Below are 22,535 nucleotides of genomic sequence, written 5' to 3' on the forward strand. Positions count from 1 at the left end.
TATGAACAAGCAACCAATGAACAACTAAGGCGCCACAACAAAGAATTGATGCTTCTCATCTGTCTCCCTTCCTATCTGCCTATCCCTATCTGCCCCTCCCTGTCTCTGTAAGAAAAAGAAAAAAAAGAAAGAGAAAATCTACCAATCTTACCTCATTGCCACATTACTTCCGTCAATGACAACTGGCCTCAAATTGTCACTGCAGTCTAGCTCATCTTCAAGAGATAGTTCAGGGTTTGCAATCTCTTTGGAGCTGGGCCCCTGAGGCACTAACAGACTTAAGTTGACCTGCCCTTCTGAATCACCTTTGTTCCCAAGTCTGACAAGCTCTGCCAATACATCATTAATAAGTGATTCTGGGCCCAGCTTGTTCAGCACTGATTGAATCTGTTCCTCTGCATAGCCCAGCTTTAGTGCAAAATCCATCTTGGCTTGGTATTCCTTTTCCAAATCAAGCTTCCCCTCCTGTAGAATGCTGCTCTGGGAAAAGCTTGGATGATCTAAGCAGGGTGATCTACAAAGCTGACGGTATGGTTTGGAGGGAATCTCTTTTTTCTTCAACTGAACAATGCCAGGTTGGCAGCTATTGTCATTGTTGCCATTCTTAAGGCTCATCTGTTCAAGGTCATTCTCGGAGCTCATCCACTCTTCAGAATCTGCATTACCTTGCTCCGTGTGGTCTTGCTTAGGCTGCTGCTTCTTTTCCTTGGAGGCACTCTTCTTCATCTTTGGTGTCTCCACTGCAGCTGTGGCCGTCATCCCGTTCAGTGGATCTGAAATCTAATCAACTCTTTTTCTTTTTAGCCTGCTTGGAATCCATGTACAGTGGCATTTCTTTGTGGTACAATGCTGTGATAGTGATGGTGCAAGAGTTTGTTTGCTTTGGTATGTTCAGATGTTACCAGTCCCTACAAATGAACACACATACCACAATCATATTTAGCAATATTTCTGGAAAAGCATTTTAGAATATAGTGGTTTCTTCCTAAGAAACAACAGGTTGTCTGCTTTGACCCGTGGTGGCACAGAGGAGAAAGCATCGACTTGGAATGCTGAGGTCACCGGTTTGAAATGCCAGGTTTGCCCAGTCAAGGCACATGTATGAAGCAACTACAATGAGTTGATGCTTCCTGCTTCTCCTTTCTCCTTCCCCTCTTCTCTCACTCTCCTCTTTCTAAAATCAATAAATAAAATCTTCAAAAAAATAGAAGCTACAGTTTCTCTGACATTTTATTTTTCTGTTTAAAATAATTGGATTCACCTGACATTCAAAATATAGAGATTTTTTTTGCCTGACCAGGCGGTGGCACAGTGGATAAAGCATCACACTGGTATGAGGAGGATCCAGGTTCGAGACTCCAAGGTCGCCATCTTGAGCGAGGGCTCACCTGGTTCAAGCAGAGCTCACCAGCTTGGACCCAAGGTTGCTGGCTCAAGCAAGGAGTTACTCAGTCTGCTGAAGGCCCATGGTCAAGGCACATATGAGAAAGCAATCAATGAACAACTAAGGTGTCGCAATGAAAAACTGATGATTGATGCTTCTCATCTCTCTCTGTTCCTGTCTGTCTGTCCCTATCTATCCCTCTCTCTGACTCTCCCTCTGTCTCTGTAAATAAAATAAAAAATAGAGAGTTTTTAATTCTCTAATAATTCTATACATAGGTTGAATTACAATAATGTTGTAATTCCCATTCATAAAAATCAGAGCTAAAGTTAAATGCTTATCACAACTTTGAGAAAGAGAAACATGGCATTTGAAGAAGGTATAAAAATATAGACATTCTTGAGAGAACTGTCTCTCTATGCCAGGTAAGTTGCCCAGATCCCACACAAGATCTTCCTTGCTAGAGCTGACCATCACTGCTGAAGAGCTCAATCCATCTACTGGGGAAATTGGGAAACCATCAAAATTGCTTTCAAGCAACTGCAGCAGGCTAGAAGGGTAACAAATAGAGAGGTGTGCTCCAGATAAGGAAGGTTTGTGCACACTCATGAACTGTATCTTTAGCCTCTTTTATTTATTATAATAATACTTATTGTATTGTGAAAGATCGAAAACCGACTTGAATTGCAGGTAAAACCAGAACATTTAAAAATATATAAATTACAGAAGAGAATCAGAGACAATTTTATTTCTAAACTCTCTCATCTACCTCATCTGTCCTGGCATATTTGAGTTCTAACCTGGCCAAAGTGTTTCCTTTAATTCGAGCCTCAGTTTCCTCATATGTAAAATGAGGATATTTATAGTTACCTTGCACGGTAAGTACCACATTCAATGAAAAAAGAAAAGTACTTAGGAAAGTGAACAGAACATGTAAGTTTTCAATATGTGCAAAGGGTAGATAAGACACCAGTAGAGGTTCAGTTGAAAGAAAGAAAGAAAAGAAAGAAAGAAAGAAGGAAGAGTGGGAGGGAGGGAAGGAGGGAGGGGAAGGAGGGAGGGAGGAAGAGAGGAAGGGAGGAAGGGAGGGAGAGAGGGAGGGAGAAGGAAAATAGAAAAAAGGAAAGGAAGAGAGCGAGAGACAGAGAGGTAGAAAGAAAGAAAAAGAAAGAAAGAAAGAAAGAAAGAAAGAAAGAAAGAAAGAAAGAAAGAAAAGAAAAGAAAAGAAAAGAAAAGAAAAGAAAAGAAAAGAAAAGAAAAGAAAAGAAAAGAAAAGAAAAGAAAAGAAAAGAAAAGAAAAGAAAAAAGAAAAGAGAAAAGAAAAGAAAAAGACCATGAGGGCAGGTTGTGTACACCTGTGAGCACTGACAAGCTCTTTAGCAGCTCTGCTAAATAATCTAAAACCAGACTATCTATGTAATCATTGTACTAGGGTTTTGCAATTATAGTTCAATCCTATTTATATGAATAAGATGAAAAACTCCCAATAGCTCTAAGAATAATATGGAAAACTTAATGTTTACATAGAAGAGTCACACTTGTAAACATCATACACACACAGACCTGACATCTGTGTGCTGGAATTCAGACAGCATATAATAATCCTCTAATGATTATACTACCATTTGTGACTTCAATATTTTTCCTTAATAAATTAGCCAACACATAGACATGGATTTCACTTTTACTTCTTCACTAACCTTTGTTATTCAAATTTTAAAGACTATTCCTTTTATAAGTTCCATACTTACTATCTGATTTACATTTTATTCTCTTCATAATAATTTCTAGGACACTGAGATTTCTGCCCCTGCATTATTCAAAGCTCCAAAGTGACTTAAAACCAGCTGTTTATAAAACTAAAGTATATATTCTTGGCAAATGAGGGGTACCTGTAAAAGACATGTTTGACTGCTCTTAACTAGTGGAGCATAAGATGTTTCAGTTCTTCTCTACTCCCTGTCCAAATTGACATTGGTATTAGTACTTTTACCATTTTCACAGAGACATACAACAACTCAGAGATAATCCCACAACACAGGCATCAAGAGAGGTTTGTACATAATGTTAAAGGGAACAATCCAATAAGAGGATATAACACTTGTCAACATTTATGCACCCAACACAGGAAACCTAAATATGTAAAGCAAATCTTGATGGATATAAAGTGAAAGAGCAACAGCAAAATAGTCATAGTAGGGGATTTTAACACCCCTTTGACATGAATGGATATACCTTTCACACAGAAAATCAACAAAGAATGGCAGTCTTGAAAGAAACACTAGATTAGCTGGATTTAATTCATAACTTCAGAATGTTTTACCAGGAAGCAACAGAATATACACTCTTTTCAAGTGCACATGGAACATTTTCTAAGACCACATGTTAAGACACAAAAGAAATCTCAATAAATCTAAGAATATTGAAATCATATCAAGCATCTTCTCTGACCATAATGGTGTGAAGATAAAAATCAATCACAAAACAAACACAAAAACAAGCAAACAAACACAACAAAACAAAAACACACAAAAATATGGAGGCTAAGAAAGCCTCTTAAATAAATGGTGCTGAAAAAATTGCAAAACCTCATGTAAAAGAATGAAACATGACTACAGTTTGTCCCCCTGCACAAAAATTAATTCAAAATGGATCAAAGTCCTACACATAATGTCTGAAACAATAAATTACATAAAAGAAAACATAGGTCCTAAACCCATGGACCATGGCTTTAGAGAACAATTTATGAATTGGACTCCAAAGGTAAGGGAAGCAAAGGCAACAATAAATGAATGAGACTATATTAAACTAAAAAGCTTCTTCACAGCAAAAGAAACCAACAACAAAACAAAAAGGCAGCCAACAAAATGGAAGATGGTATTTACAAACAACAGCCTGGATGTTAATATTCAAAATATATAAAGAACTCACAAATCTCAGCAACAAACAAGCAAACAATCCAATTAAAAAATAGGGAGAGAACTTGAACAGACACCTCTCCCAAGAAGACATACAAATGGCCAACAGATATATAAAAAGATGTTCATCTTCACTAGCTATTAGAGAAATGCAAATCAAAACTACAATGATATACCAGCTCACGCCTGTTAGATCAGCTATTATCAACAAGACAGGTTGTAACAAGTGCTGGAGAGGCTGTGGAGAAAAAGTAACCCTCATTCACTGTTGATGGGAATGTATACTGGTACAGCCATTATGGAAAAGAGTATGGTTGTTCCTCAAAAAATTAAGACTAGAACTACCATATGACCCAGCAATCCCTCTACTGGGTATTTACCCCCAAAACTCACAAACATTGATAAATAAAGACATATGCACCCCCATGTTCATTGCAGCATTATTCACAGTGGTCAAGACATGGAAACAACCAAAGTGTCCCTCGATAGAGAACTGGATAAAGAAGATGTGGTACATATATACAATGGAATACTACTCAGCCGTAAGAAATGATGACATAGTGACATTTATGACAATATGGATGAAACTTGAGAACATTACACTGAGTGAAATTAGTAAATCAGAAAAAGCTAAGAACTATATGATTTCACACATAGGTGGAATATAAAACTGAGACTCATGGACATAGACAAAAGTGAAGTGGTTACCAGGGGGAGGGGGTTGTGGGGGGAGAGGGTAAGGGAAAAGGTATAGAGACAAATATACAGTGATAAAAAATTATTTAACTTCGGGCGATGGGTACACAACATAATCAACAGTTCAAATGCTATAGAAATACTTACCTGAAACCTGTGTACTCTTATTGATCAATGTCACCCTTTAAATTTAATTTTCTAAATAAAAATTTAAAATTTTTCAGAAATAAATTTAACAAGTGTGTCTTGAGCACTAAAAGCAATGGAACCTCATAGAAAAAAAATTAAAGACCTAAATAAATAAAAAGATACCCTAAAGTTCATGGATTGGAAGACTTGATATTGTTAGACAATACTACCCTCAAATGATCTATAAATTCAATGCAATTCCTATCAAAATCTCAGAGAGTATTATTTTGCAGAAACTGACCAGCTGATCTTAAAATTTACATAGAAATGCAAGCCTGAACAGCCAAAATAATCTTAAAAAGAACAAAATTGGAGAATGATTACTACAAAGCTATAGTCTTTTTTTTTTTTTTTTTTGTGGCAGAGACAGAGTCAGAGAGAGGGACAGATAGGGACAGACAGACAGGAAGGGAGATGAGAAACATCAATTCTTTGTTGTGGCTCCTTAGTTGTTCATTGATTGCTTTCTCATATGTGCCTTGACCAGGAAGCTACAGCAGACCGAGTAACCCCTTGCTCAAGCCAGCGACCTTGGGTCCAAGCTGGTGAGCCTTGCTCATACCAGATGAGCCCGTGCACATGTTGGCGACCTCGGGGTTTCAAACCTGGGTCCTCCACATCCCAGTCCAATGCTCTATCCACTGCACCACTGCCTGGTCAGTCCAAAGCTATACTCTTATATGAACTAGCTATGAAACTGAAAAATTTACTTCTCTGAGATTTAATTTTATGGGGGTTTTTTCTATGCTCATTTTTTTAAACATTTAAACTAGAGTTGTGAGTTTTGCACTTCTATTACCATATTGCAAAAAAATGACTATATATTTACAATTATTGTTAGGCAAGATAGACAGTTATCAGATAGAAAAGGGGAGGGGGAAACAAAGGGGGTTTATCTCACCTATTGAAGGAGATAGTCAGCAGTCTTAAGATCTGCTGAAACAAAACCACCAGATCTTCAAATGGCCTTAAAATCCTGAATGTTAATCTCAATGTCAGGGAAGGGGAGTCTTGAAACCCTATATGTTAGTCCAGATATCAGGAAAGGGGAGCTTTGAAACTAAAAACATATATATTTTAGTGAGGAGAGAAAGAGGGAGGGAGGGAGGGAGGGAGGGAGAGAGAGAGAGAGAGAGAGAGAGAGAGAGAGAGAGAGAGAGAGAGAGAGAGAAGCAGTAGGAAGCATCAACTCCCACATGTGCCTTGACCAGGCAAGTGCATGGTTTTTAACCGGTGACCTCAGCATTCTAGGTTGAGCTTTAACCACTGCGCCACCACAGGCCAGGCTAAATTTTTTTTAAATTAATTTTTCCATTGATGATGATGATGAGAGAGAAAGAGAGAACATCAACTTTTAGCTCCACTTAATAGTTCCATTTTTAGTTGTGCATCCATTGATTTCCTCTTGTACATTCTCTGACTGGGGATTGAATCAGCGACCTTGGTGTGCTGGGACAATGTTTTATCCACTGAGCCACCTTGCCAGGGTGAGCCTTGAAATTTACAGCTAAAAAGTATATAGCCCAACAGGCGGGGCACTCAGACTAGCTGAGTTTGCCAACTTGTGCCTTTTGTGCAGTACCGTATAGCTTTGCTTAATAAATTGCTTGCTTTGCTTGAATCTCACAACCTGTCTCTCACTTGAATTCATTTTTCTGTGACAAGAAACTAGGAGGGAGAACACACACACACCCCCGCCCCCTTTGGGCTTGGGTCTTCTCCAGTGATATCATCAGTGATATTTCTGCTACCTTTATGTGTGTTTATAATGCTAATTAGCATTCCTTTCCTCCCCTCAATGAACTCCCCTTAGCATTTCTTGTAAGGCAGATCTGGTTGTAATGAACAGCCTCAGCTTTTGTTCATTCCAGCAAGTCTTTAATCTTCCTTTGTCTCTGAAGGACAGCTTTGTGGTATATAGTATTTCTGGTTGACAGTTCTTTTCTTTGATAGTTTGAATGTCTCACCTCATTCTTTCCTGGCCTGAAAGTTCCGAATTGAGAGATCTGCTTTATGTCTTACAGGTTTGTTTTATGTCTTAGTCTTGTGTCGGTTCTCTTTTAAGTGACTTTTCTCATTTGTCTTGCTGCTTTTAAAATTCTTTCTCTGCTTTGACTTTTGAAAATTTAATTACAGTGTGTCTTGGTGTAACCTTATTTGGACTCAATCAATTTGGAGTCCTTTGGGTATGATGGATCTGAATGTCCATTTTTTTCTCCAGGTTCAGGATTTTTTTTTCAGCCATTATCGCCTTAAATATGCTTTCTGTTCCTTTGTCTTTTTCTTGCCTTTCTGAAATTCTTAAAATGCAAATATTGGTTCTTATCATTGTGATTCATAATTCCCACAGGTTTTCTTCACTCCTTTTTAAATTTTTTTTATTATTTATTTATTTATTTATTTATTGCTCCTTTGGGTAATTTCCAATGTCCTCTTCTCCAGGGTGCTGATTATTTCTTCTGCAGGATTGAATATTCTTTTGAAACTCTCTATTTAATTCTTTAGTTTAGTATTGTATTTTTCCACTCTAGGATTTTTGGTTGTTGTTTTTTTATGGTTGCTATTTTGTAATCAGACTTCTCATTTTGTTCATGCACTGTTTTCCTAATTTTGTTTAGTTGTTAATATGTGTTTTCTTATAGTTCAATAAACTTTCTGAAGAGGATTATTCTAAATTATTTGTCTTGAAAGTTCAGAGATCTCCATTTCTTTAGGGTAAGTTATTGAAGCTGTATTAGTTTCCTTTGGTGGTATAATATATACCTGATTTTTTGATCCTTGATTCCTTAGGTTGGCATCTGCACATTTCAGTAAGGGGTTTCCTTTTCCATACCCTACAGGTTGCTTTTGTTACAGCTGGATCTTCACCAGTCAGCTCAGCCTGGGTTTCTGGATGTGCCTACTAATAATGTCTTTGGGCAGGTGGAACCTGTTATTATGATCTATATTTGAGTGAGGCAACTTTCTGAGCTCTGAGAACAACAATGGGGGTGTACCACTGCATGAAAATAGTTGGATAGAGCTGCCAGCTTGGTTACCTGACCAACAGAGGCTAGAAGATGGGTTCTGAGGTTGCCTGAATTCTCTGGTCAGGCATGCTAGATGGTCAAAACTGGGCATTATATTTAGTCATGGATGGAGCTATTTATTAATTTTCCTGCCCTAGCAGGGCAGCAGGCCAGGGCCCAGAGACTGGGATAGCTTGTTGTTTGTGGGCCTGCGTCAGGCCTAAGTGTGCATTGAATTCCCTGGTAAGATGAGACCACTGATTTAACTCTCCAGTTGGGGGCAACATTTGGCTCTGCTTTCAGTTCAAGTGCCACTGTTCATCTGACTGTTGAGTGGGCTTCACAGCTTACCATGTGCTCTAAATAGGTTTTCGGATAGGACAGGCTAAAGACTGTATTTAGCCATGAGCAATTTAGATTCCTGTGTGGGCATAGCAGGAGAAGCTCTAAAACCAGTAAAGCTCTTTTTCCGTTATTTTAAATCAAGTTGACTCGCACACCAAGTTCCTTGGCCCTTGGCAAAACAGAACAGGACTTTTGGTTTTGCTCTGCAAACTATCAGCTCTATCTGCCTTTCTCTTGGCTTAAGTGCCACTGAGCTGCATAAGAGTTCTCTCCAGCACTTATCATATGGGGCTAGAAGACTCTTTCCATAGCAGGTAAGGCTACAGCTCAGTCCCTTTGTCTGGAAGGGGAGAAGGGGCACTCCACATAACTTTCATTTTCCCAAATATACTTTCCAGTTGCAAGGGGCTAAGAGCTACCCTCAGCCTTGGCTATGAATTAATCCCCCTTTTTTACATTGCTAGGAAACTCCCATGCCTGATAATGGCTTTGTTCTATGTAATCAGTTCTGTCCACATACCTTTTGGCTTCAATGCAAGTAGGCCCAACAGCTTCTAGGAGCCTTCTTGTCAAATGAGCCTAAAAGGTACTTTTCATAGCCTGTGCATGACCAGATCAGTCTCTAAAGATGGAAATTCAGACATATCTGCACCCTACCAAATTCTGTGGTTAGAGTATGCTCCCGTCTTGGTTGTGTAGATGAGCAGAGCTGCTGGTGGAATTGTTATTTAAGGTTTGCCAAGATCCGTGTACTAAGTTGTTGCAAACTCTTTCTCATTAAGGTTCTCAGTGGCTGAGCCCCTGCAATCCCTAATCTCGGCTGAGACAAGGTTAAAGTGGAAGTTCCCACACAGCAAACCACAATGCTGGGGGAAGCTGCTTGCTCCCCCATACCCATCTCCCCCCCATCCCACTGGAGCAACCAGAGGCTCATAACTCAGACTTCTCTGTTTGGTGCTACTCTGTTCTGGGAGAGGAGCAATGAAGTGAAATTGTAGATGCTTCTTAACCTTTTGATGCAGTCTGTCTTGGTCTCTGAGGTGCAACTGAGTGCTTCAGCATCAACCCCATGCTAGGGTTTTCTCAGTGGAGTTTTATTCTTGAATAGATGTTAGTTGTTCTTGTGAGGGGGAGAGAAGTCAGGAATGACCTAGGTTGCCACCTTGGTGACATCATTCTGAGCTTCAATTTTAACATCTGTAAAGTGGGGATAACACTTTCTGTTCATGATAAAGATTAAATAAGACAGTAAATGTAATGTCTTTTATAAGTTACAGATCAGTTCAAAAGTCCAATAAATATTTATGAAATATTTGCTTTAGGCCAGGCATTAATTGTGATACAGTGATATATAAATAGTACCTGACCTCAAAGAGTTTATAAAATTAACAAGTCATTCTATGGGGTATAACAGAGTAGAAAGAGCACAGACACTGTAGTCAAATACTTCTGTTCAAGTCTTAGCTCTGTTATTTCTCAAAGACATTTATTTTTAAAAATCTCACATTTTTTTGCATTTTATTTTCCTGATGTCAGGTGGGAATAATGATAATTGCTTTATATTACAAAATGCTTTCTGTGAGGATAGGCTATATAAACTATAATAATAAAACCATCTTTACTATGAAAGTTAGGCAGCATATGGGATATTCTGAGGTCATCTATAGCACAACAATCTGTCACTATGTCATATTTTTTATTATTTATAAAATTAAATTTATTAGGGTGCCATTGATCAATAAGAGAGTGCATAGGTTTCAGGTGAACATCTCCACAGCATTTGAACTGTTGATTGTATTGTGTGCCCTTCACCCAAAGTCAAATAATTTTCTGTCACTGTATAATTGTCTCTCTTCATTCCCCTTCACTTTTATCTATGTCCATGAGTCTGTTTTATAGCCCACCTATGTGTGAAATCATACAGTTCTTAGCTTTTTCTGATTTACTTATTTCACGCAGTATAATGTTCTCAAGGTCTATCCATGTTGTTGTAAATGTCACTATGTCATCATTTCTTATGGCTAAGTAGTATTCCATTGTATATATGTACCACATCTTCTTTATTCAATTCTCTATTGAAGGACACTTTGGTTGTTTCCATGTCTTGGCCACTGTGAATAATGCTGTGATGAACACGAGGGTGCATGTGTCTTTGTGCACCAACGTTTTCAAGTTTTTTGGGATAGATACCCAGTAAAGGAATTGCTGGGTCATATGGTGGTTTTATTCTTAAATTTTTGAGGAACCATTATACTTTATTCCATAGTGGCTCTACCAGTTTACATTCCTACCAGCAGCGAATGAGGGTTCCTTTTCCTCCACAGCCTCTCCAACACTTATTACCTATCTTGTTAATAATAGCCAATCTAATAGGTGTCACTATGTATTTACATACATAAAAGCAGTGAGTACAGATTGGTATGGATACTGTATATTTTATTTATTTTTTACAAAAAGATGTATTGAGACATAATTAACACATCATACAATTACTCCATTTAAAGTGTTCAATCCAATGGTTTTTGCTATATTTACAGATATGTGCAACCATCATCAGTCAATTTTAGAACATTTTATCACTTCAAAAGGAAACCCCATATATGCGCAGTTGGAAAGACTTAATATTGTGAAGATGTCACTACTGTTTGGAATGATCTACAGATTTAATTAAATCCCAATTAAAACCCTAATGGCAATTTTGCAAAACAAAAATACACATTAAAATTCATGTGGAATCTCAAGGTACTCAGAATAGCCAAAACAATCTTGACAAAAAGCAAAGTCAGAGGTCTCACACTTGTAGATTTCAAAACTTATTTCAAAGTTACAGCAATGAAAACAATGTAGTACTGGCATAAAGACAGACATATAGACCAATAGAAAGCAATAGAAAACCCATAAATGAACTCTCACATATATAATCAAATTATTTTCTACAAGGTTGCCAAGACCATTCAATGGGGAAAGACAGTCTTTTCATTAAGTGGTATTGATAAAACTGGATATCGACCCAGAAACCAATGAATTTGTACACTTTATACCATATACAAATATGAGTCAAAATGGACTTAGATGTAAGAGCTAACACTATAATATAAATTCTTAGAAGAAAACATTGGGGGAAAGCTTCATGACATTAGAATTGTGGTAATTTCTTGGACAAGACACCAAAATAACAGACAACAAAAGTGAAAAATAAATTACATCAAACTTTAAAACTTCTGAGCATTAGAGGACAAAATCAACAGAGTGAAAAGGCAACCTATGGAATCAGAAAATATTTGCAAAACATTTATCTGAAAATGTTTTAATAGCCAGAATATGTAAAGAATTCTTGAAACTTCACACATACACACACACACACAGGAGTTAAAAATGGACAAAGGATGTGAATAAACATTTTCTGTAAAAGTTACATAGGTGATCATAAGCACATGAAAAGATGCTCAACATCAGTGGTCTCCAACCCCTGGACTGCGGACCGGTACCGGTCCGTGGGCCATTTGGTACCGGTCCACAGAGAAAGAATAAATAACTTACATTATTTCTGTTTTATTTATATTTAAGTCTGAACGATGTTTTATTTTTAAAAAATGACCAGATTCCCTCTGTTACATCTGTCTAAGACTCATTCTTGACGCTTGTCTTGGTCACGTGATACATTTATCCGTCCCACCCTAAAGGCTGGTCTGTGAAAATATTTTCTGACATCAAACCATGGCCCCAAAAAGGTTGGGGACCACTGCTCAACATCACTAATCATTAAGGAAACACAAGTTAAATCCTTAATGACATATCACCTCAAACTCATTAAGACAGCTACTAAAAATCTAAAACAACAACAACAAACCACATTTAAATGAAATACTACTTCAAAAATACATGTAATCTATTTTATTAAAATAAAAAGTATGCAGATAACATTTTTAAATTATACATTCAAAGAAAATAACTTCTGTTAGTTTATATCATTCTTTATTTTCTTTGACTACCTTAGGATTTTTATCTGATTTCAAATTTGTTTTCAGTGATTCCATTAATTTCTAATATGCATATTATGTTATGTTAAATATATATGCTTATTATTAAAGCACAGGAAACTACAAAAATTTAGGGAAATGACATGGATAATTATTTGCTTTGTACTTTGATATTCATTTACCATCATTGAGATAGCTCTGTTGAGTTTGCAATAAAATGTATTTCTTATAGATTAAAATGTTTATTGATCTTATTTAAAACAAGAATATAAGCATTGGCAGGGATGTGGAAAAATTAGAACCCTTGTGCACTGTTTCTTGGACTATAAAATGGTGTAGCCACCATGGAAAACAGTACAAAAGTCTCCTAAAAATAAAAAAAATAGAATTACTATATGTTCCATCAATTTCACTTCTGGGTATTTACTCAAAAGAATTAAAAGCAGGGTCTCAAACACTTATTTGTACATCTATGTTTATTACAGCATACCCACAATAGCCAAGAGGTGGAAGCAACCCAAGTGTCCATCAGTGGATAAATAAATAAAACAATTGTATCTATGGCATTCACACACCTATCTTCACATCCCAAAACTAGAGCCTAAGCAATCACTAATATATATATGATGGAATATTCAGCCTTAACAAGGAAGAAAATTCTGACATTTTCTACAACATGGATGATATTAAGGACATCATGCTAAGTTAAATAAGCCAGTCACACACAAAATATACTAATTCCACTTACATAAACTTTCTAACAGAAACAAACTCAAGAATCAAAAAGTAGAATGGTGGTTACCAGAAACTGGGGGAAGGGTGAAAGGGGTAAGTATTGTCCCATGGGTATAGAGCAGGCATGACCAACATACGGCCCGCAGGCCAAATCCGGCCCACGTAATGAGTTTATGCGGCCTGTGATTAAATTTTTAATATTCTCCACTACTTTAAAATCTCAGCTACTCAGAAGTGGAAGTGTCTTTGATTATTGGAAATCGAGATATTTAAGAAGATAGTGATACGCAGAAAAGAATTCCACATGTGACTAATCTAGGGTTAACTTCCAATAATTGGTCAAATGGATCCACGATGCTTCTTTATTTTTTTAAAAAAATTCTATTATAAAGATTTACAACTTTTGTACTTGTCTCTACTCGACATGAACTGTTTGTCGTTTAGTGGCAATGTGAAACCCACAATCTTTTATGCGGAGTTTGCCAGTGTGCACCCAAGGTCAAAGAATTCGTTGTTTTTGTGGTCAAGTGTGCTGAATCAAGTGGCATTGTAGCACAGACAATAGCTGCAGTTGATAGCTGAAAACATGTCCAGGCTGTTTGTAAAACAAAACAATTGTTTTATTTGCGCTATAACCCCTTCAAACTCATTCTATTAATTAAATATTGTTTCAATTGATTGTGATACAGTTTGAATATTTATACAGCATATAATTATATTTTTATTAAAATATATTTTTAAAATAATATTGTATATTAAAAATGTTTTTACTTACTTACATTTATTCATAAACAAATTACATAATAAAATTTTGTTTACTTAAACGAATTATTTTTGTATTTAACATTTTTTAATTTTAATATTTTGTCTGGCCCATGAAAAAAGTTTTCTTTCTAATATGGCCTGGGGGCAAAAACTGTTGGCCACACCTGGTATAGAGTTTCAGGTTTACAAGATACAAACCTTCTGGAGAGCTATTGAACAACAATGTGCATATAGGTAACCATGCTGTACTGTATATCTAAATTAGGTAGGATGACAAACTTTATGTTATATGTTTTATAAATAACCAAATAAATAAAAATTTCCAATGCATATGGCTTATTAGGACAGAATGAGGAAATAGTCTGTTCAAATTAAGGAATTATTAAGATGGTAAATTTTATGTTATCTGAATTTAACCACAATTAAACTTTTTTTTTTTTTTTTTATATAATTTTATTTTTTTAATGGGGTGACATCAATAAATCAGGATACATATATTCAAAGATAACAAGTCCAGGTTATCTTGTCGTTCAATTATGTTGCATATCCACCACCCAAAGTCAGATTGTCCTCTGTCACCTTCTATCTTGTTTTCTTTGTGCCCCTCCCCACCCCCTATCCCTCTCCCATTCCCCCCTCCCCCCCCGTAACCACCACACTTATAAATGTCTCTTAGTTTCACTATTATGTCCCACCTACGTATGGAATAATACAGTTCCTGTTTTTTTCTGATTTACTTATTTCGCTTCGTATCATGTTATCAAGATCCCACCATTTTGCTGTAAATGTTCCGATGTCATCATTTCTTATGGCTGAGTAGTATTCCATAGTGTATATGTGCCACATCTTCTTTATCCAGTCATCTATTGATGGGCTTTTTGGTTGTTTCCATGTCCTGGCCACTGTGAACAATGCTGCAATAAACATGGGGCTGCATGTGTCTTTACGTATCAATGTTTCTGAGTTTTTGGGATATATACCCAGTAGAGGGATTGCTGGGTCATAAGGTAGTTCTATTTTCAGTTTTTTGAGGAACCACCATACTTTCTTCCATAATGGTTGTACTACTTTACATTCCCACCAACAGTGTATGAGGGTTCCTTTTTCTCCACAGCCTCTCCAACATTTGCTGTTACCTGACTTGCTAATAACAGCTAATCGAACAGGTGTGAGGTGGTATCTCATTGCCGTTTTGATTTGCATTTCTCTAATAGCTAAAGAAGATGAGCATCTTTTCATATATCTGTTGGCCATTTGTATTTCTTCCTGGGAGAAGTGTCTATTCATATCCTCTTCCCATTTTTTATTGGATTGTTTGTTTGTTTGTTGTTGAGTTTTATGAGTTCTTTGTATATTTTGGATATTAGGCCCTTATCTGAGCTGTCGTTTGAAAAAATCATTTCCCATTTAGTTGGCTTTCTGTTTATTTTGTTATCAGTTTCTCTTGCTGAGCAAAAACTTCTTAGTCTGATGTAGTCCCATTCATTAATTTTTGCCTTCACTTCTCTTGCCATTGGAGTCAAATTCATAAAATGCTCTTTAAAACCCAGGTCCCTGAGTTGAGTACCTATGTCTTCTTCTATGTACTTAATTGTTTCAGGTCTTATGTTTAGATCTTTGATCCATTTTGAGTTAATTTTTGTACAGGGGGAGAGACTGTAGTCCAGTTTCATTCTTTTGCATGTGGCTTTCCAGTTTTCCCAGCACCATTTATTGAAGAGGCTTTCTTTTCTCCATTGTGTGTTGTTGGCCCCTTTATCAAAAATTATTTGACTATATATATGTGGTTTTATTTCTGGACTTTCTATTCTGTTCCATTGGTCTGAGTGTCTATTTTTCTGCCAATACCATGCTGTTTTGATTGTTGTGGCCCTATAATAGAGTTTGAAGTCAGGTATTGAAATGCCCCCAGCTTCATTCTTTTTCTTAGGATTGCTTTGGCTATTCGGGGTTTTTTATAGTTCCATATAAATCTGATGATTTTTTGTTCTATTTCTTTAAAAAATGTCATTGGAAGTTTGATGGGAATTGCATTAAATTTGTATATTGCTTTGGGTAATATAGCCATCTTGATTATATTTATTCTTCCTAGCCAAGAACAAGGTATATTCTTCCATCTCATTATATCTTTTTCGATTTCCCTTAACAATGGTTTATAGTTTTCATTATATAAGTCCTTTACATTCTTTGTTATGTTTATTCCTAAGTATTTTATTTTTTTTGTTGCAATCGTGAAGGGGATTGTTCTTTTGAGTTCCTTCTCAGTTGTTTCATTGTTGGCATATAGAAAGGCTATTGACTTCTGTATGTTAATTTTGTATCCTGCGACCTTACTGTATTGGCTTATTGTTTCTAGTAGTCTTTTTGTGGATTCTTTGGGGTTTTCGATGTATAGTATCATATCATCTGCAAAAAGTGATACCTTTACTTCTTCTTTTCCGATATGGATGCCTTTTATTTCTTTGTCTTGTCTGATTGCTCTGGCTAGAACCTCTAGTACCACATTAAATAAGAGTGGAGAGAGTGGACAACCCTGTCTTGTTCCTGATTTAAGGGGGAAAGCCTTCAGTTTAGTGCCATTTAATATGATGTTAGCTGATGGTTTATCATATATGGCCTTTATCATGTTGAGATATTTTCCTTCTATACCCATTTTGTTGAGAGTCTTAAACATAAAATTGTGTTGTATTTTATCGAAAGCCTTTTCTGCGTCTATTGATAAGATCATGTGGTTTTTGTTCTTTGTTTTGTTGATATGGTGTATTACGTTAACCGTTTTACGTATGTTGAACCATCCTTGAGATTCTGGGATGAATCCCACTTGATCATGATGTATTATTTTTTTAATATGTTGTTGTATTCGATTTGCTAGTATTTTGTTTAGTATTTTAGCATCTGTATTCATTAGAGATATTGGTCTGTAGTTTTCTTTTTTTGTGCCATCCTTGCCTGGTTTTGGTATGAGGATTATGTTGGCTTCGTAAAATGTGTTTGGAAGTATTGCTTCTTCTTCAATTTTTTGGAAGACTTTGAGTAGAATAGGAACCAAGTCTTCTTTGAATGTTTGATAAAATTCGCTGGTATAGCCGTCAGGGCCTGGACTTTTATTTTTGGGGAGGTTTTTAATGGTTTTTTCTATTTCTTCTCTACTGATAGGTCTGTTTAGGCTTTCTGCTTCTTCTTGACTCAGTCTAGGAAGGTTGTATTTTTCTAGGAATTTATCCATTTCTTCTAGGTTGTTGAATTTAGTGGCATAAAGTTTTTCATAGTATTCTACAATAATTCTTTGTATATCTACGGTGTCCGTGGTGATTTCTCCTCTTTCATTTTGGATTTTGTTTATATGAGTTCTTTCTCTTTTTTCCTTGGTAAGTCTTGCCAAGGGTTTGTCAATTTTGTTGATCTTTTCAAAGAACCAGCTCCTTGTTCTATTAATTTTTTCTATATTTTTTCTGTTCTCTAATTCATTTATTTCTGCTCTGATTTTTATTATCTCCTTTCTTTGGCTTGTTTTGGGTTGTCTTTGTTCTTCTTTTTCTAGTTCTTTAAGGTGGGAAGTTAAGTGGTTCACTTGGGCTCTCTCTTGTTTGTTCATATATGCCTGAAGTGATATGAACTTCCCTCTTATCACTGCTTTTGCTGCATCCCATAGATTCTGATATGTCGTATTGTCATTTTCATTAGTCTGTATATATCTTTTGATCTCTGCACTTATTTCTTCTTTGACCCATTCATTTTTTAAAAGTATGTTGTTTAGTTTCCACATTTTTGTGGGATTTTTTTCCTCTTTTTTGCAGTTGAATTCTAGTTTCAAGGCTTTATGATCAGAAAATATGCTTGGTACAACTTCAATTTTTCTGAATTTGCTGATGTTGTTTTTGTGGCCCAACATATGGTCAATTTTTGAGAATGATCCATGTACACTGGAGAAAAATGTATACTCAGTCACTTTGGGATGAAATGTCCTGTGGATGTCTATCATATCCAGGTGCTCTAGTGTTTTGTTTAAGGCCACTATGTCTTTGTTGATTCTCTGTTTGGATGACCGATCTAGAGCCATCAGCGGTGTATTGAGGTCTCCAAGTATGATTGTGTTTTTGTCAGTTTTTGTTTTAAGATCAATAAGTAGCTGTCTTATATATTTTGGTGCTCCTTGGTTTGGTGCATGTATATTAAGAATTGTTATGTCTTCTTGATTCAGTGTCCCCTTAGCCATTATGAAATGGCCATTTTTGTCTCTGAGTACTTTTCCTGTCTTGTAGTCAGCATTATCCGATATGAGTATTGCTACACCTGCTTTTTTTTGGATGTTATTTGCTTGGAGTATTGTTTTCCAGCCTTTCACTTTGAATTTGTTTTTATCCTTGTTACTTAGATGAGTTTCCTGTAGGCAGCATACAGTTGGATTTTCTTTTTTAATCCATTCTGCTACTCTGTGCCTTTTTATTGGTGAGTTTAATCCGTTTACATTTAGTGTAATTATTGATACTTGTGGGTTCCCTATTGCCATTTTATATCTTGCTTTCTGTTAGTTTTGTGTCTTGTTTGATCCTTCTCTTTTGTTTTTCTATCTTTTGTTTTTTTTGGTTGTATTCCATACATCTTTCCACTGTTGCTATCTTTTTTATCTCATGTGCTTCTGTGGTGGTTTTTTCAATGGTGGTTACCTTTGAGTAATGAAAAGGGTCCCTACCCTTAAACATTTTTTAAATGATTCACATACCTATCATCACATTCCTAACCTAGACCCTAAGCAATCACTAATTTACTTTCTGTCTCCTAGTCTGGATTTTCAAATAAATGGAATTGCAGTATGTGGTAATTTGTGACTGACTTCTTCTTCCTCTTTTTTTTTTTTTTGTGAGAGAGACAGTTAGGAAGAGAGACAGGTATGGACAAACAGACAGGAACAGAGAGAGATATGAAGGATCAATTCTTTGTTGTGGCACCTTAGTTGTTCATTGATTACTTTCTCATATGTGCCATGACTGTATGGGTTACAGCCAAGCCAGTGACCCCTTGCTCAAGCCAGTGACCTTGGGCTTCAAGCCAGCGACCCTTGGGCTCAAAGCAGTGACCATAGGGTCATATCTATGATTCCCAGGCTCAAGCAGGTGAGCCCATGCTCAAGTAGCATGAGTCCATGCTTAAGCCAGATGAGTTGCACTCAAGCCAGCGACTTCTCGGGGTTTCAAACCTGGGTCCTCTGCATCCCAGGTCGACAATCTTATCTACTGCACCACTGCCTGGTCAGGTAATGACTGACTTCTTTTACTTCATATAATGTTTTCAAGATTCATCCATGCTGTAGCATGTATCAATGCTTCATTCCTTTTATGGTGAAATCATATTTCATTTTATGAATGTAACCCTTTTTTTGTGACAGAGACAGAGAGATGGACAGATAGGGACAGACAGGCAGGAAGGAAGAGAGATGAGAAGCATCAATTCTTTTTTTTTTTTTTACAGGGACAGAGAGAGAGTCAGAGAGAGGGATAGACAGGGACAGACAGACAGGAACGGAGAGAGATGAGAAGCATCAAGCATCAGTTTCTTGTTGCGACACCTTTGTTGTTCATTGATTGCTTTCTCATATGTGCCTTCAGCAGACCGAGTGACTCCTTGCTCGAGCCAGGGGCCTTGGGTCCAAGTTGGTGAGATTTTTTTTTTTTTTTTTTTTGCTCAAGCCAGATGAGCTCGTGCTCAAGCTGGCGACCTCAGAGTCTCCAACCTGGGTCTTCTGCATCCCAGTCCGATGCTCTATCCGCTGCACCAACGTCTGGTCAGGCATAACCCTTTTTGCTTATGCATTTATCTGCTGATGTACATGGGTTGTTACTACCTATTGGTTATTAAAAATAATATTTCTATAAATATTCATCTCTAAGTTCCAGTGTGAACATGTTTTCATTTCTTTTGGGTATAAATGCGGAATTGCATAGTTTTGTGGTAAATCTATGTTTAATCACATTAGAAACAGCCTTACTGTCTTACAAAGTGGCTGCACACCATCAGTGTATGAGGGTTATTCTTATTACTCCACATCTTCACTAACATTTGCTTATGATCTGATTTCTTAAAAAATTAGACAATCTTTGTGGGAGTAAAGTGATATCTATTGTGCTTCTGAGTTTCATTTCCCTGATGACTAATGTTGCTGAGCATTTTTTCATGTGTTTGGGGCCATTTGTATGTCTTTTTTTTTTTGAGAAATGTCTATTCAGATCCATTGTCCATTTTTACATATTTTTTATTATTGAGCTATAAGAGTTCTTATATATTTTACATAAAAGTTCTTTGTCAGATACACAATTTTCAAATTATTTTCTCCCATTACATGGATTGGTTACCTTTTCATTTTATTGATGGAATATTTTGAAGTAAAAATTTTTTAATGTTGATGCAGTCTAATTAAGCTATTGTCTTTTGTTCCTTGTGCTTTTGTGTTATATCTTAGTTACCATTGTCAAAATAATTTGTCAGAAAATTTATGTTTTCTTCCAAGGTTTTCTAATATTTTATACTTACTTTATTTTTAATCCATTTTGAGTAAATATTTGTATATACTGTGAGGCAAGGGTCCAATTTAATTCTCTTGTACATGATTATCAAGCTGTATCACTACTAGTTTTTTTAAAGACTATAATTTTCTTCACTAAATTGTCTTGGCACCCTTATCACAAATCAGTTGGCCATAAAACATATGGGCTTATTTTTGGACACTCAATTCTATTATAGTTATCTATATGTCTAACCTTTTGGCACTAACATATTGTCTTGATTATTGTTACAATTGGAGTATTTTAAGTTCTGAAAACAGGAAGAGTGAACTCTCCTAGTTTAGTCATTTTAAAGATTGTTTTAGCTATTCTAAGTCTCTTGCAGTCCATTATGAACTATGGAATTAATTATTCTGTTTCTAAAAAGGAGCTAGTTGGAATACTGATAGAGATTGCATTGAATCTGTTCCAAACTTTAGAGGAAAAACATCCAATATTTCACCATTAAGTACAATGTTAGCTAGTTTTGTCTTGTTTTTTTGATGATCTGTACCAGATTGAGAAAGTTTTATGTTCAAAATTTGTTGATTTTTTTTATCAAAAAAGAATATTTTGGCCTGACCTGTGATGGTGCAGTGGATAAAGCATCAACCTGGAACACTGAGGTCACCCGGGATTGTCTGGTCAAGAAATATATAGGAGTTGATGCTTCTTGCTACTCTCCCCTTCTCTTTCTCTCTCTCTCTCAAAATGAATAAAATTTTAAAGAAAGAAAGAATATTTTACTTTATCAAATGCTTTTTATTTGTCTGTTAAGATAATCATGGGCTTTTACTTTTTATTTTATTGTATAATGTATAACATTAATCGATTTGGGATGTCAAACCAACCTTGTTTTGGGGGGATCAACCCTAATTCATCATTATATATAATTATTTTCAAATGTTCTGGATTTTGTTTGCTAGTATTTTGTTGAGTACTTTTTGTGCCCATATTTGTGAGATATATTGGTCTGTAGTTTTTATTTCCTGTGATGTAGTTGTTCAATTTTGTTATCAGGATAATATTGGCCTTATAAAATGAGTTGGAAAGTTTTCCATCATCTTCTACTTTTTGGAAGAGTATGTGAGAATTGACATTAATTTTTCTTTAAATGTTTGATGAAATTTAGTCATGAAGCCATCTGGGTTTGGGTTATACTTCTAAAGTAGTATTAATAGCATTATTAGTATTACTGACTAATTCTCTTCACTTACAGGTCTATTTAAATGATATATTTCTTCTTGAGCCAGTTTTGGTAGTTGGTGTTTTTGTAAGCATTTGTCCATTTCATCTAAGTTATCTAATTTTTTGAAATAAAATTGTCATAGTATTCCTTTATTTTCATTCATTTCAAAGTATTTTATGATTTCCCTTTTGATTTCTTCTTTTATCAGTTGGTTGTTTAAGAAAGTGTTGCTTAATTTCTTCATACTTGTACATTACTTGATATTAGTTTCTAATTTTATTCCATTGTGGTCAGAGAACATACTTTGTATTATTGGCTTATGTACTTACATATATCCTGTCCTAAAGAGTGTACCATGTGCACATGAAAAGAATGTACATTATGTTGTTGGTGGGTCAAAGTTTTTATAAATGTCTGTTAGATCTAGTTCATTTATTGGATTGTTTTTCTTCTATTGCCTTATTGATCTTTATCTAGTTGTCTTATCCTTACTGAAAGCAATATAGACTTTTCTATTTTTCCTTTTTCTCTGTTACTGCTTCACGTGCTATGTTGTTAGATGCATACATGCTTATAGTTGTTATACATTCCTAATATATTTACCCTTTAGTCATTATAAAATGTCTCTCTTTATGTCTGATAACTTCTTTTCAAAAGTTTATTTTGTCTGATATTATTATGGCCACTCTAATTTTTCTGTGGTAATGTTTACATAAAATACTATTTTCTAACCTTTTACCTCCAAAGTATTTGTGAATTGAACTTAATGTGTTTCCTATTGTCAACA

General features: G+C 35.8%; 1 protein-coding gene across 7 annotated transcripts in view; it reads right to left on the bottom strand.

Annotated features, from left to right (window-relative positions):
- Nucleotides 1–22,535, bottom strand: part of ZC3H12B (zinc finger CCCH-type containing 12B) — a 208,114-nt gene that overhangs the window by 24,409 nt on the left and 161,170 nt on the right. For all 7 annotated transcript variants that reach the window (XR_010747891.1, XM_066357454.1, XM_066357451.1 and 4 more), the window contains one exon: nucleotides 152–908. Coding sequence is in view for 6 of the 7 variants with exons in the window: in XM_066357454.1 (XP_066213551.1) it covers nucleotides 152–759 (608 nt within the window). In the remaining variant the exon portion in view is untranslated. The remainder of the gene's footprint in view (nucleotides 1–151; nucleotides 909–22,535) is intronic.

Source organism: Saccopteryx leptura, chromosome X (assembly GCF_036850995.1).
Source record: "Saccopteryx leptura isolate mSacLep1 chromosome X, mSacLep1_pri_phased_curated, whole genome shotgun sequence".
NCBI classification, from domain to species: domain Eukaryota; kingdom Metazoa; phylum Chordata; class Mammalia; order Chiroptera; family Emballonuridae; genus Saccopteryx; species Saccopteryx leptura.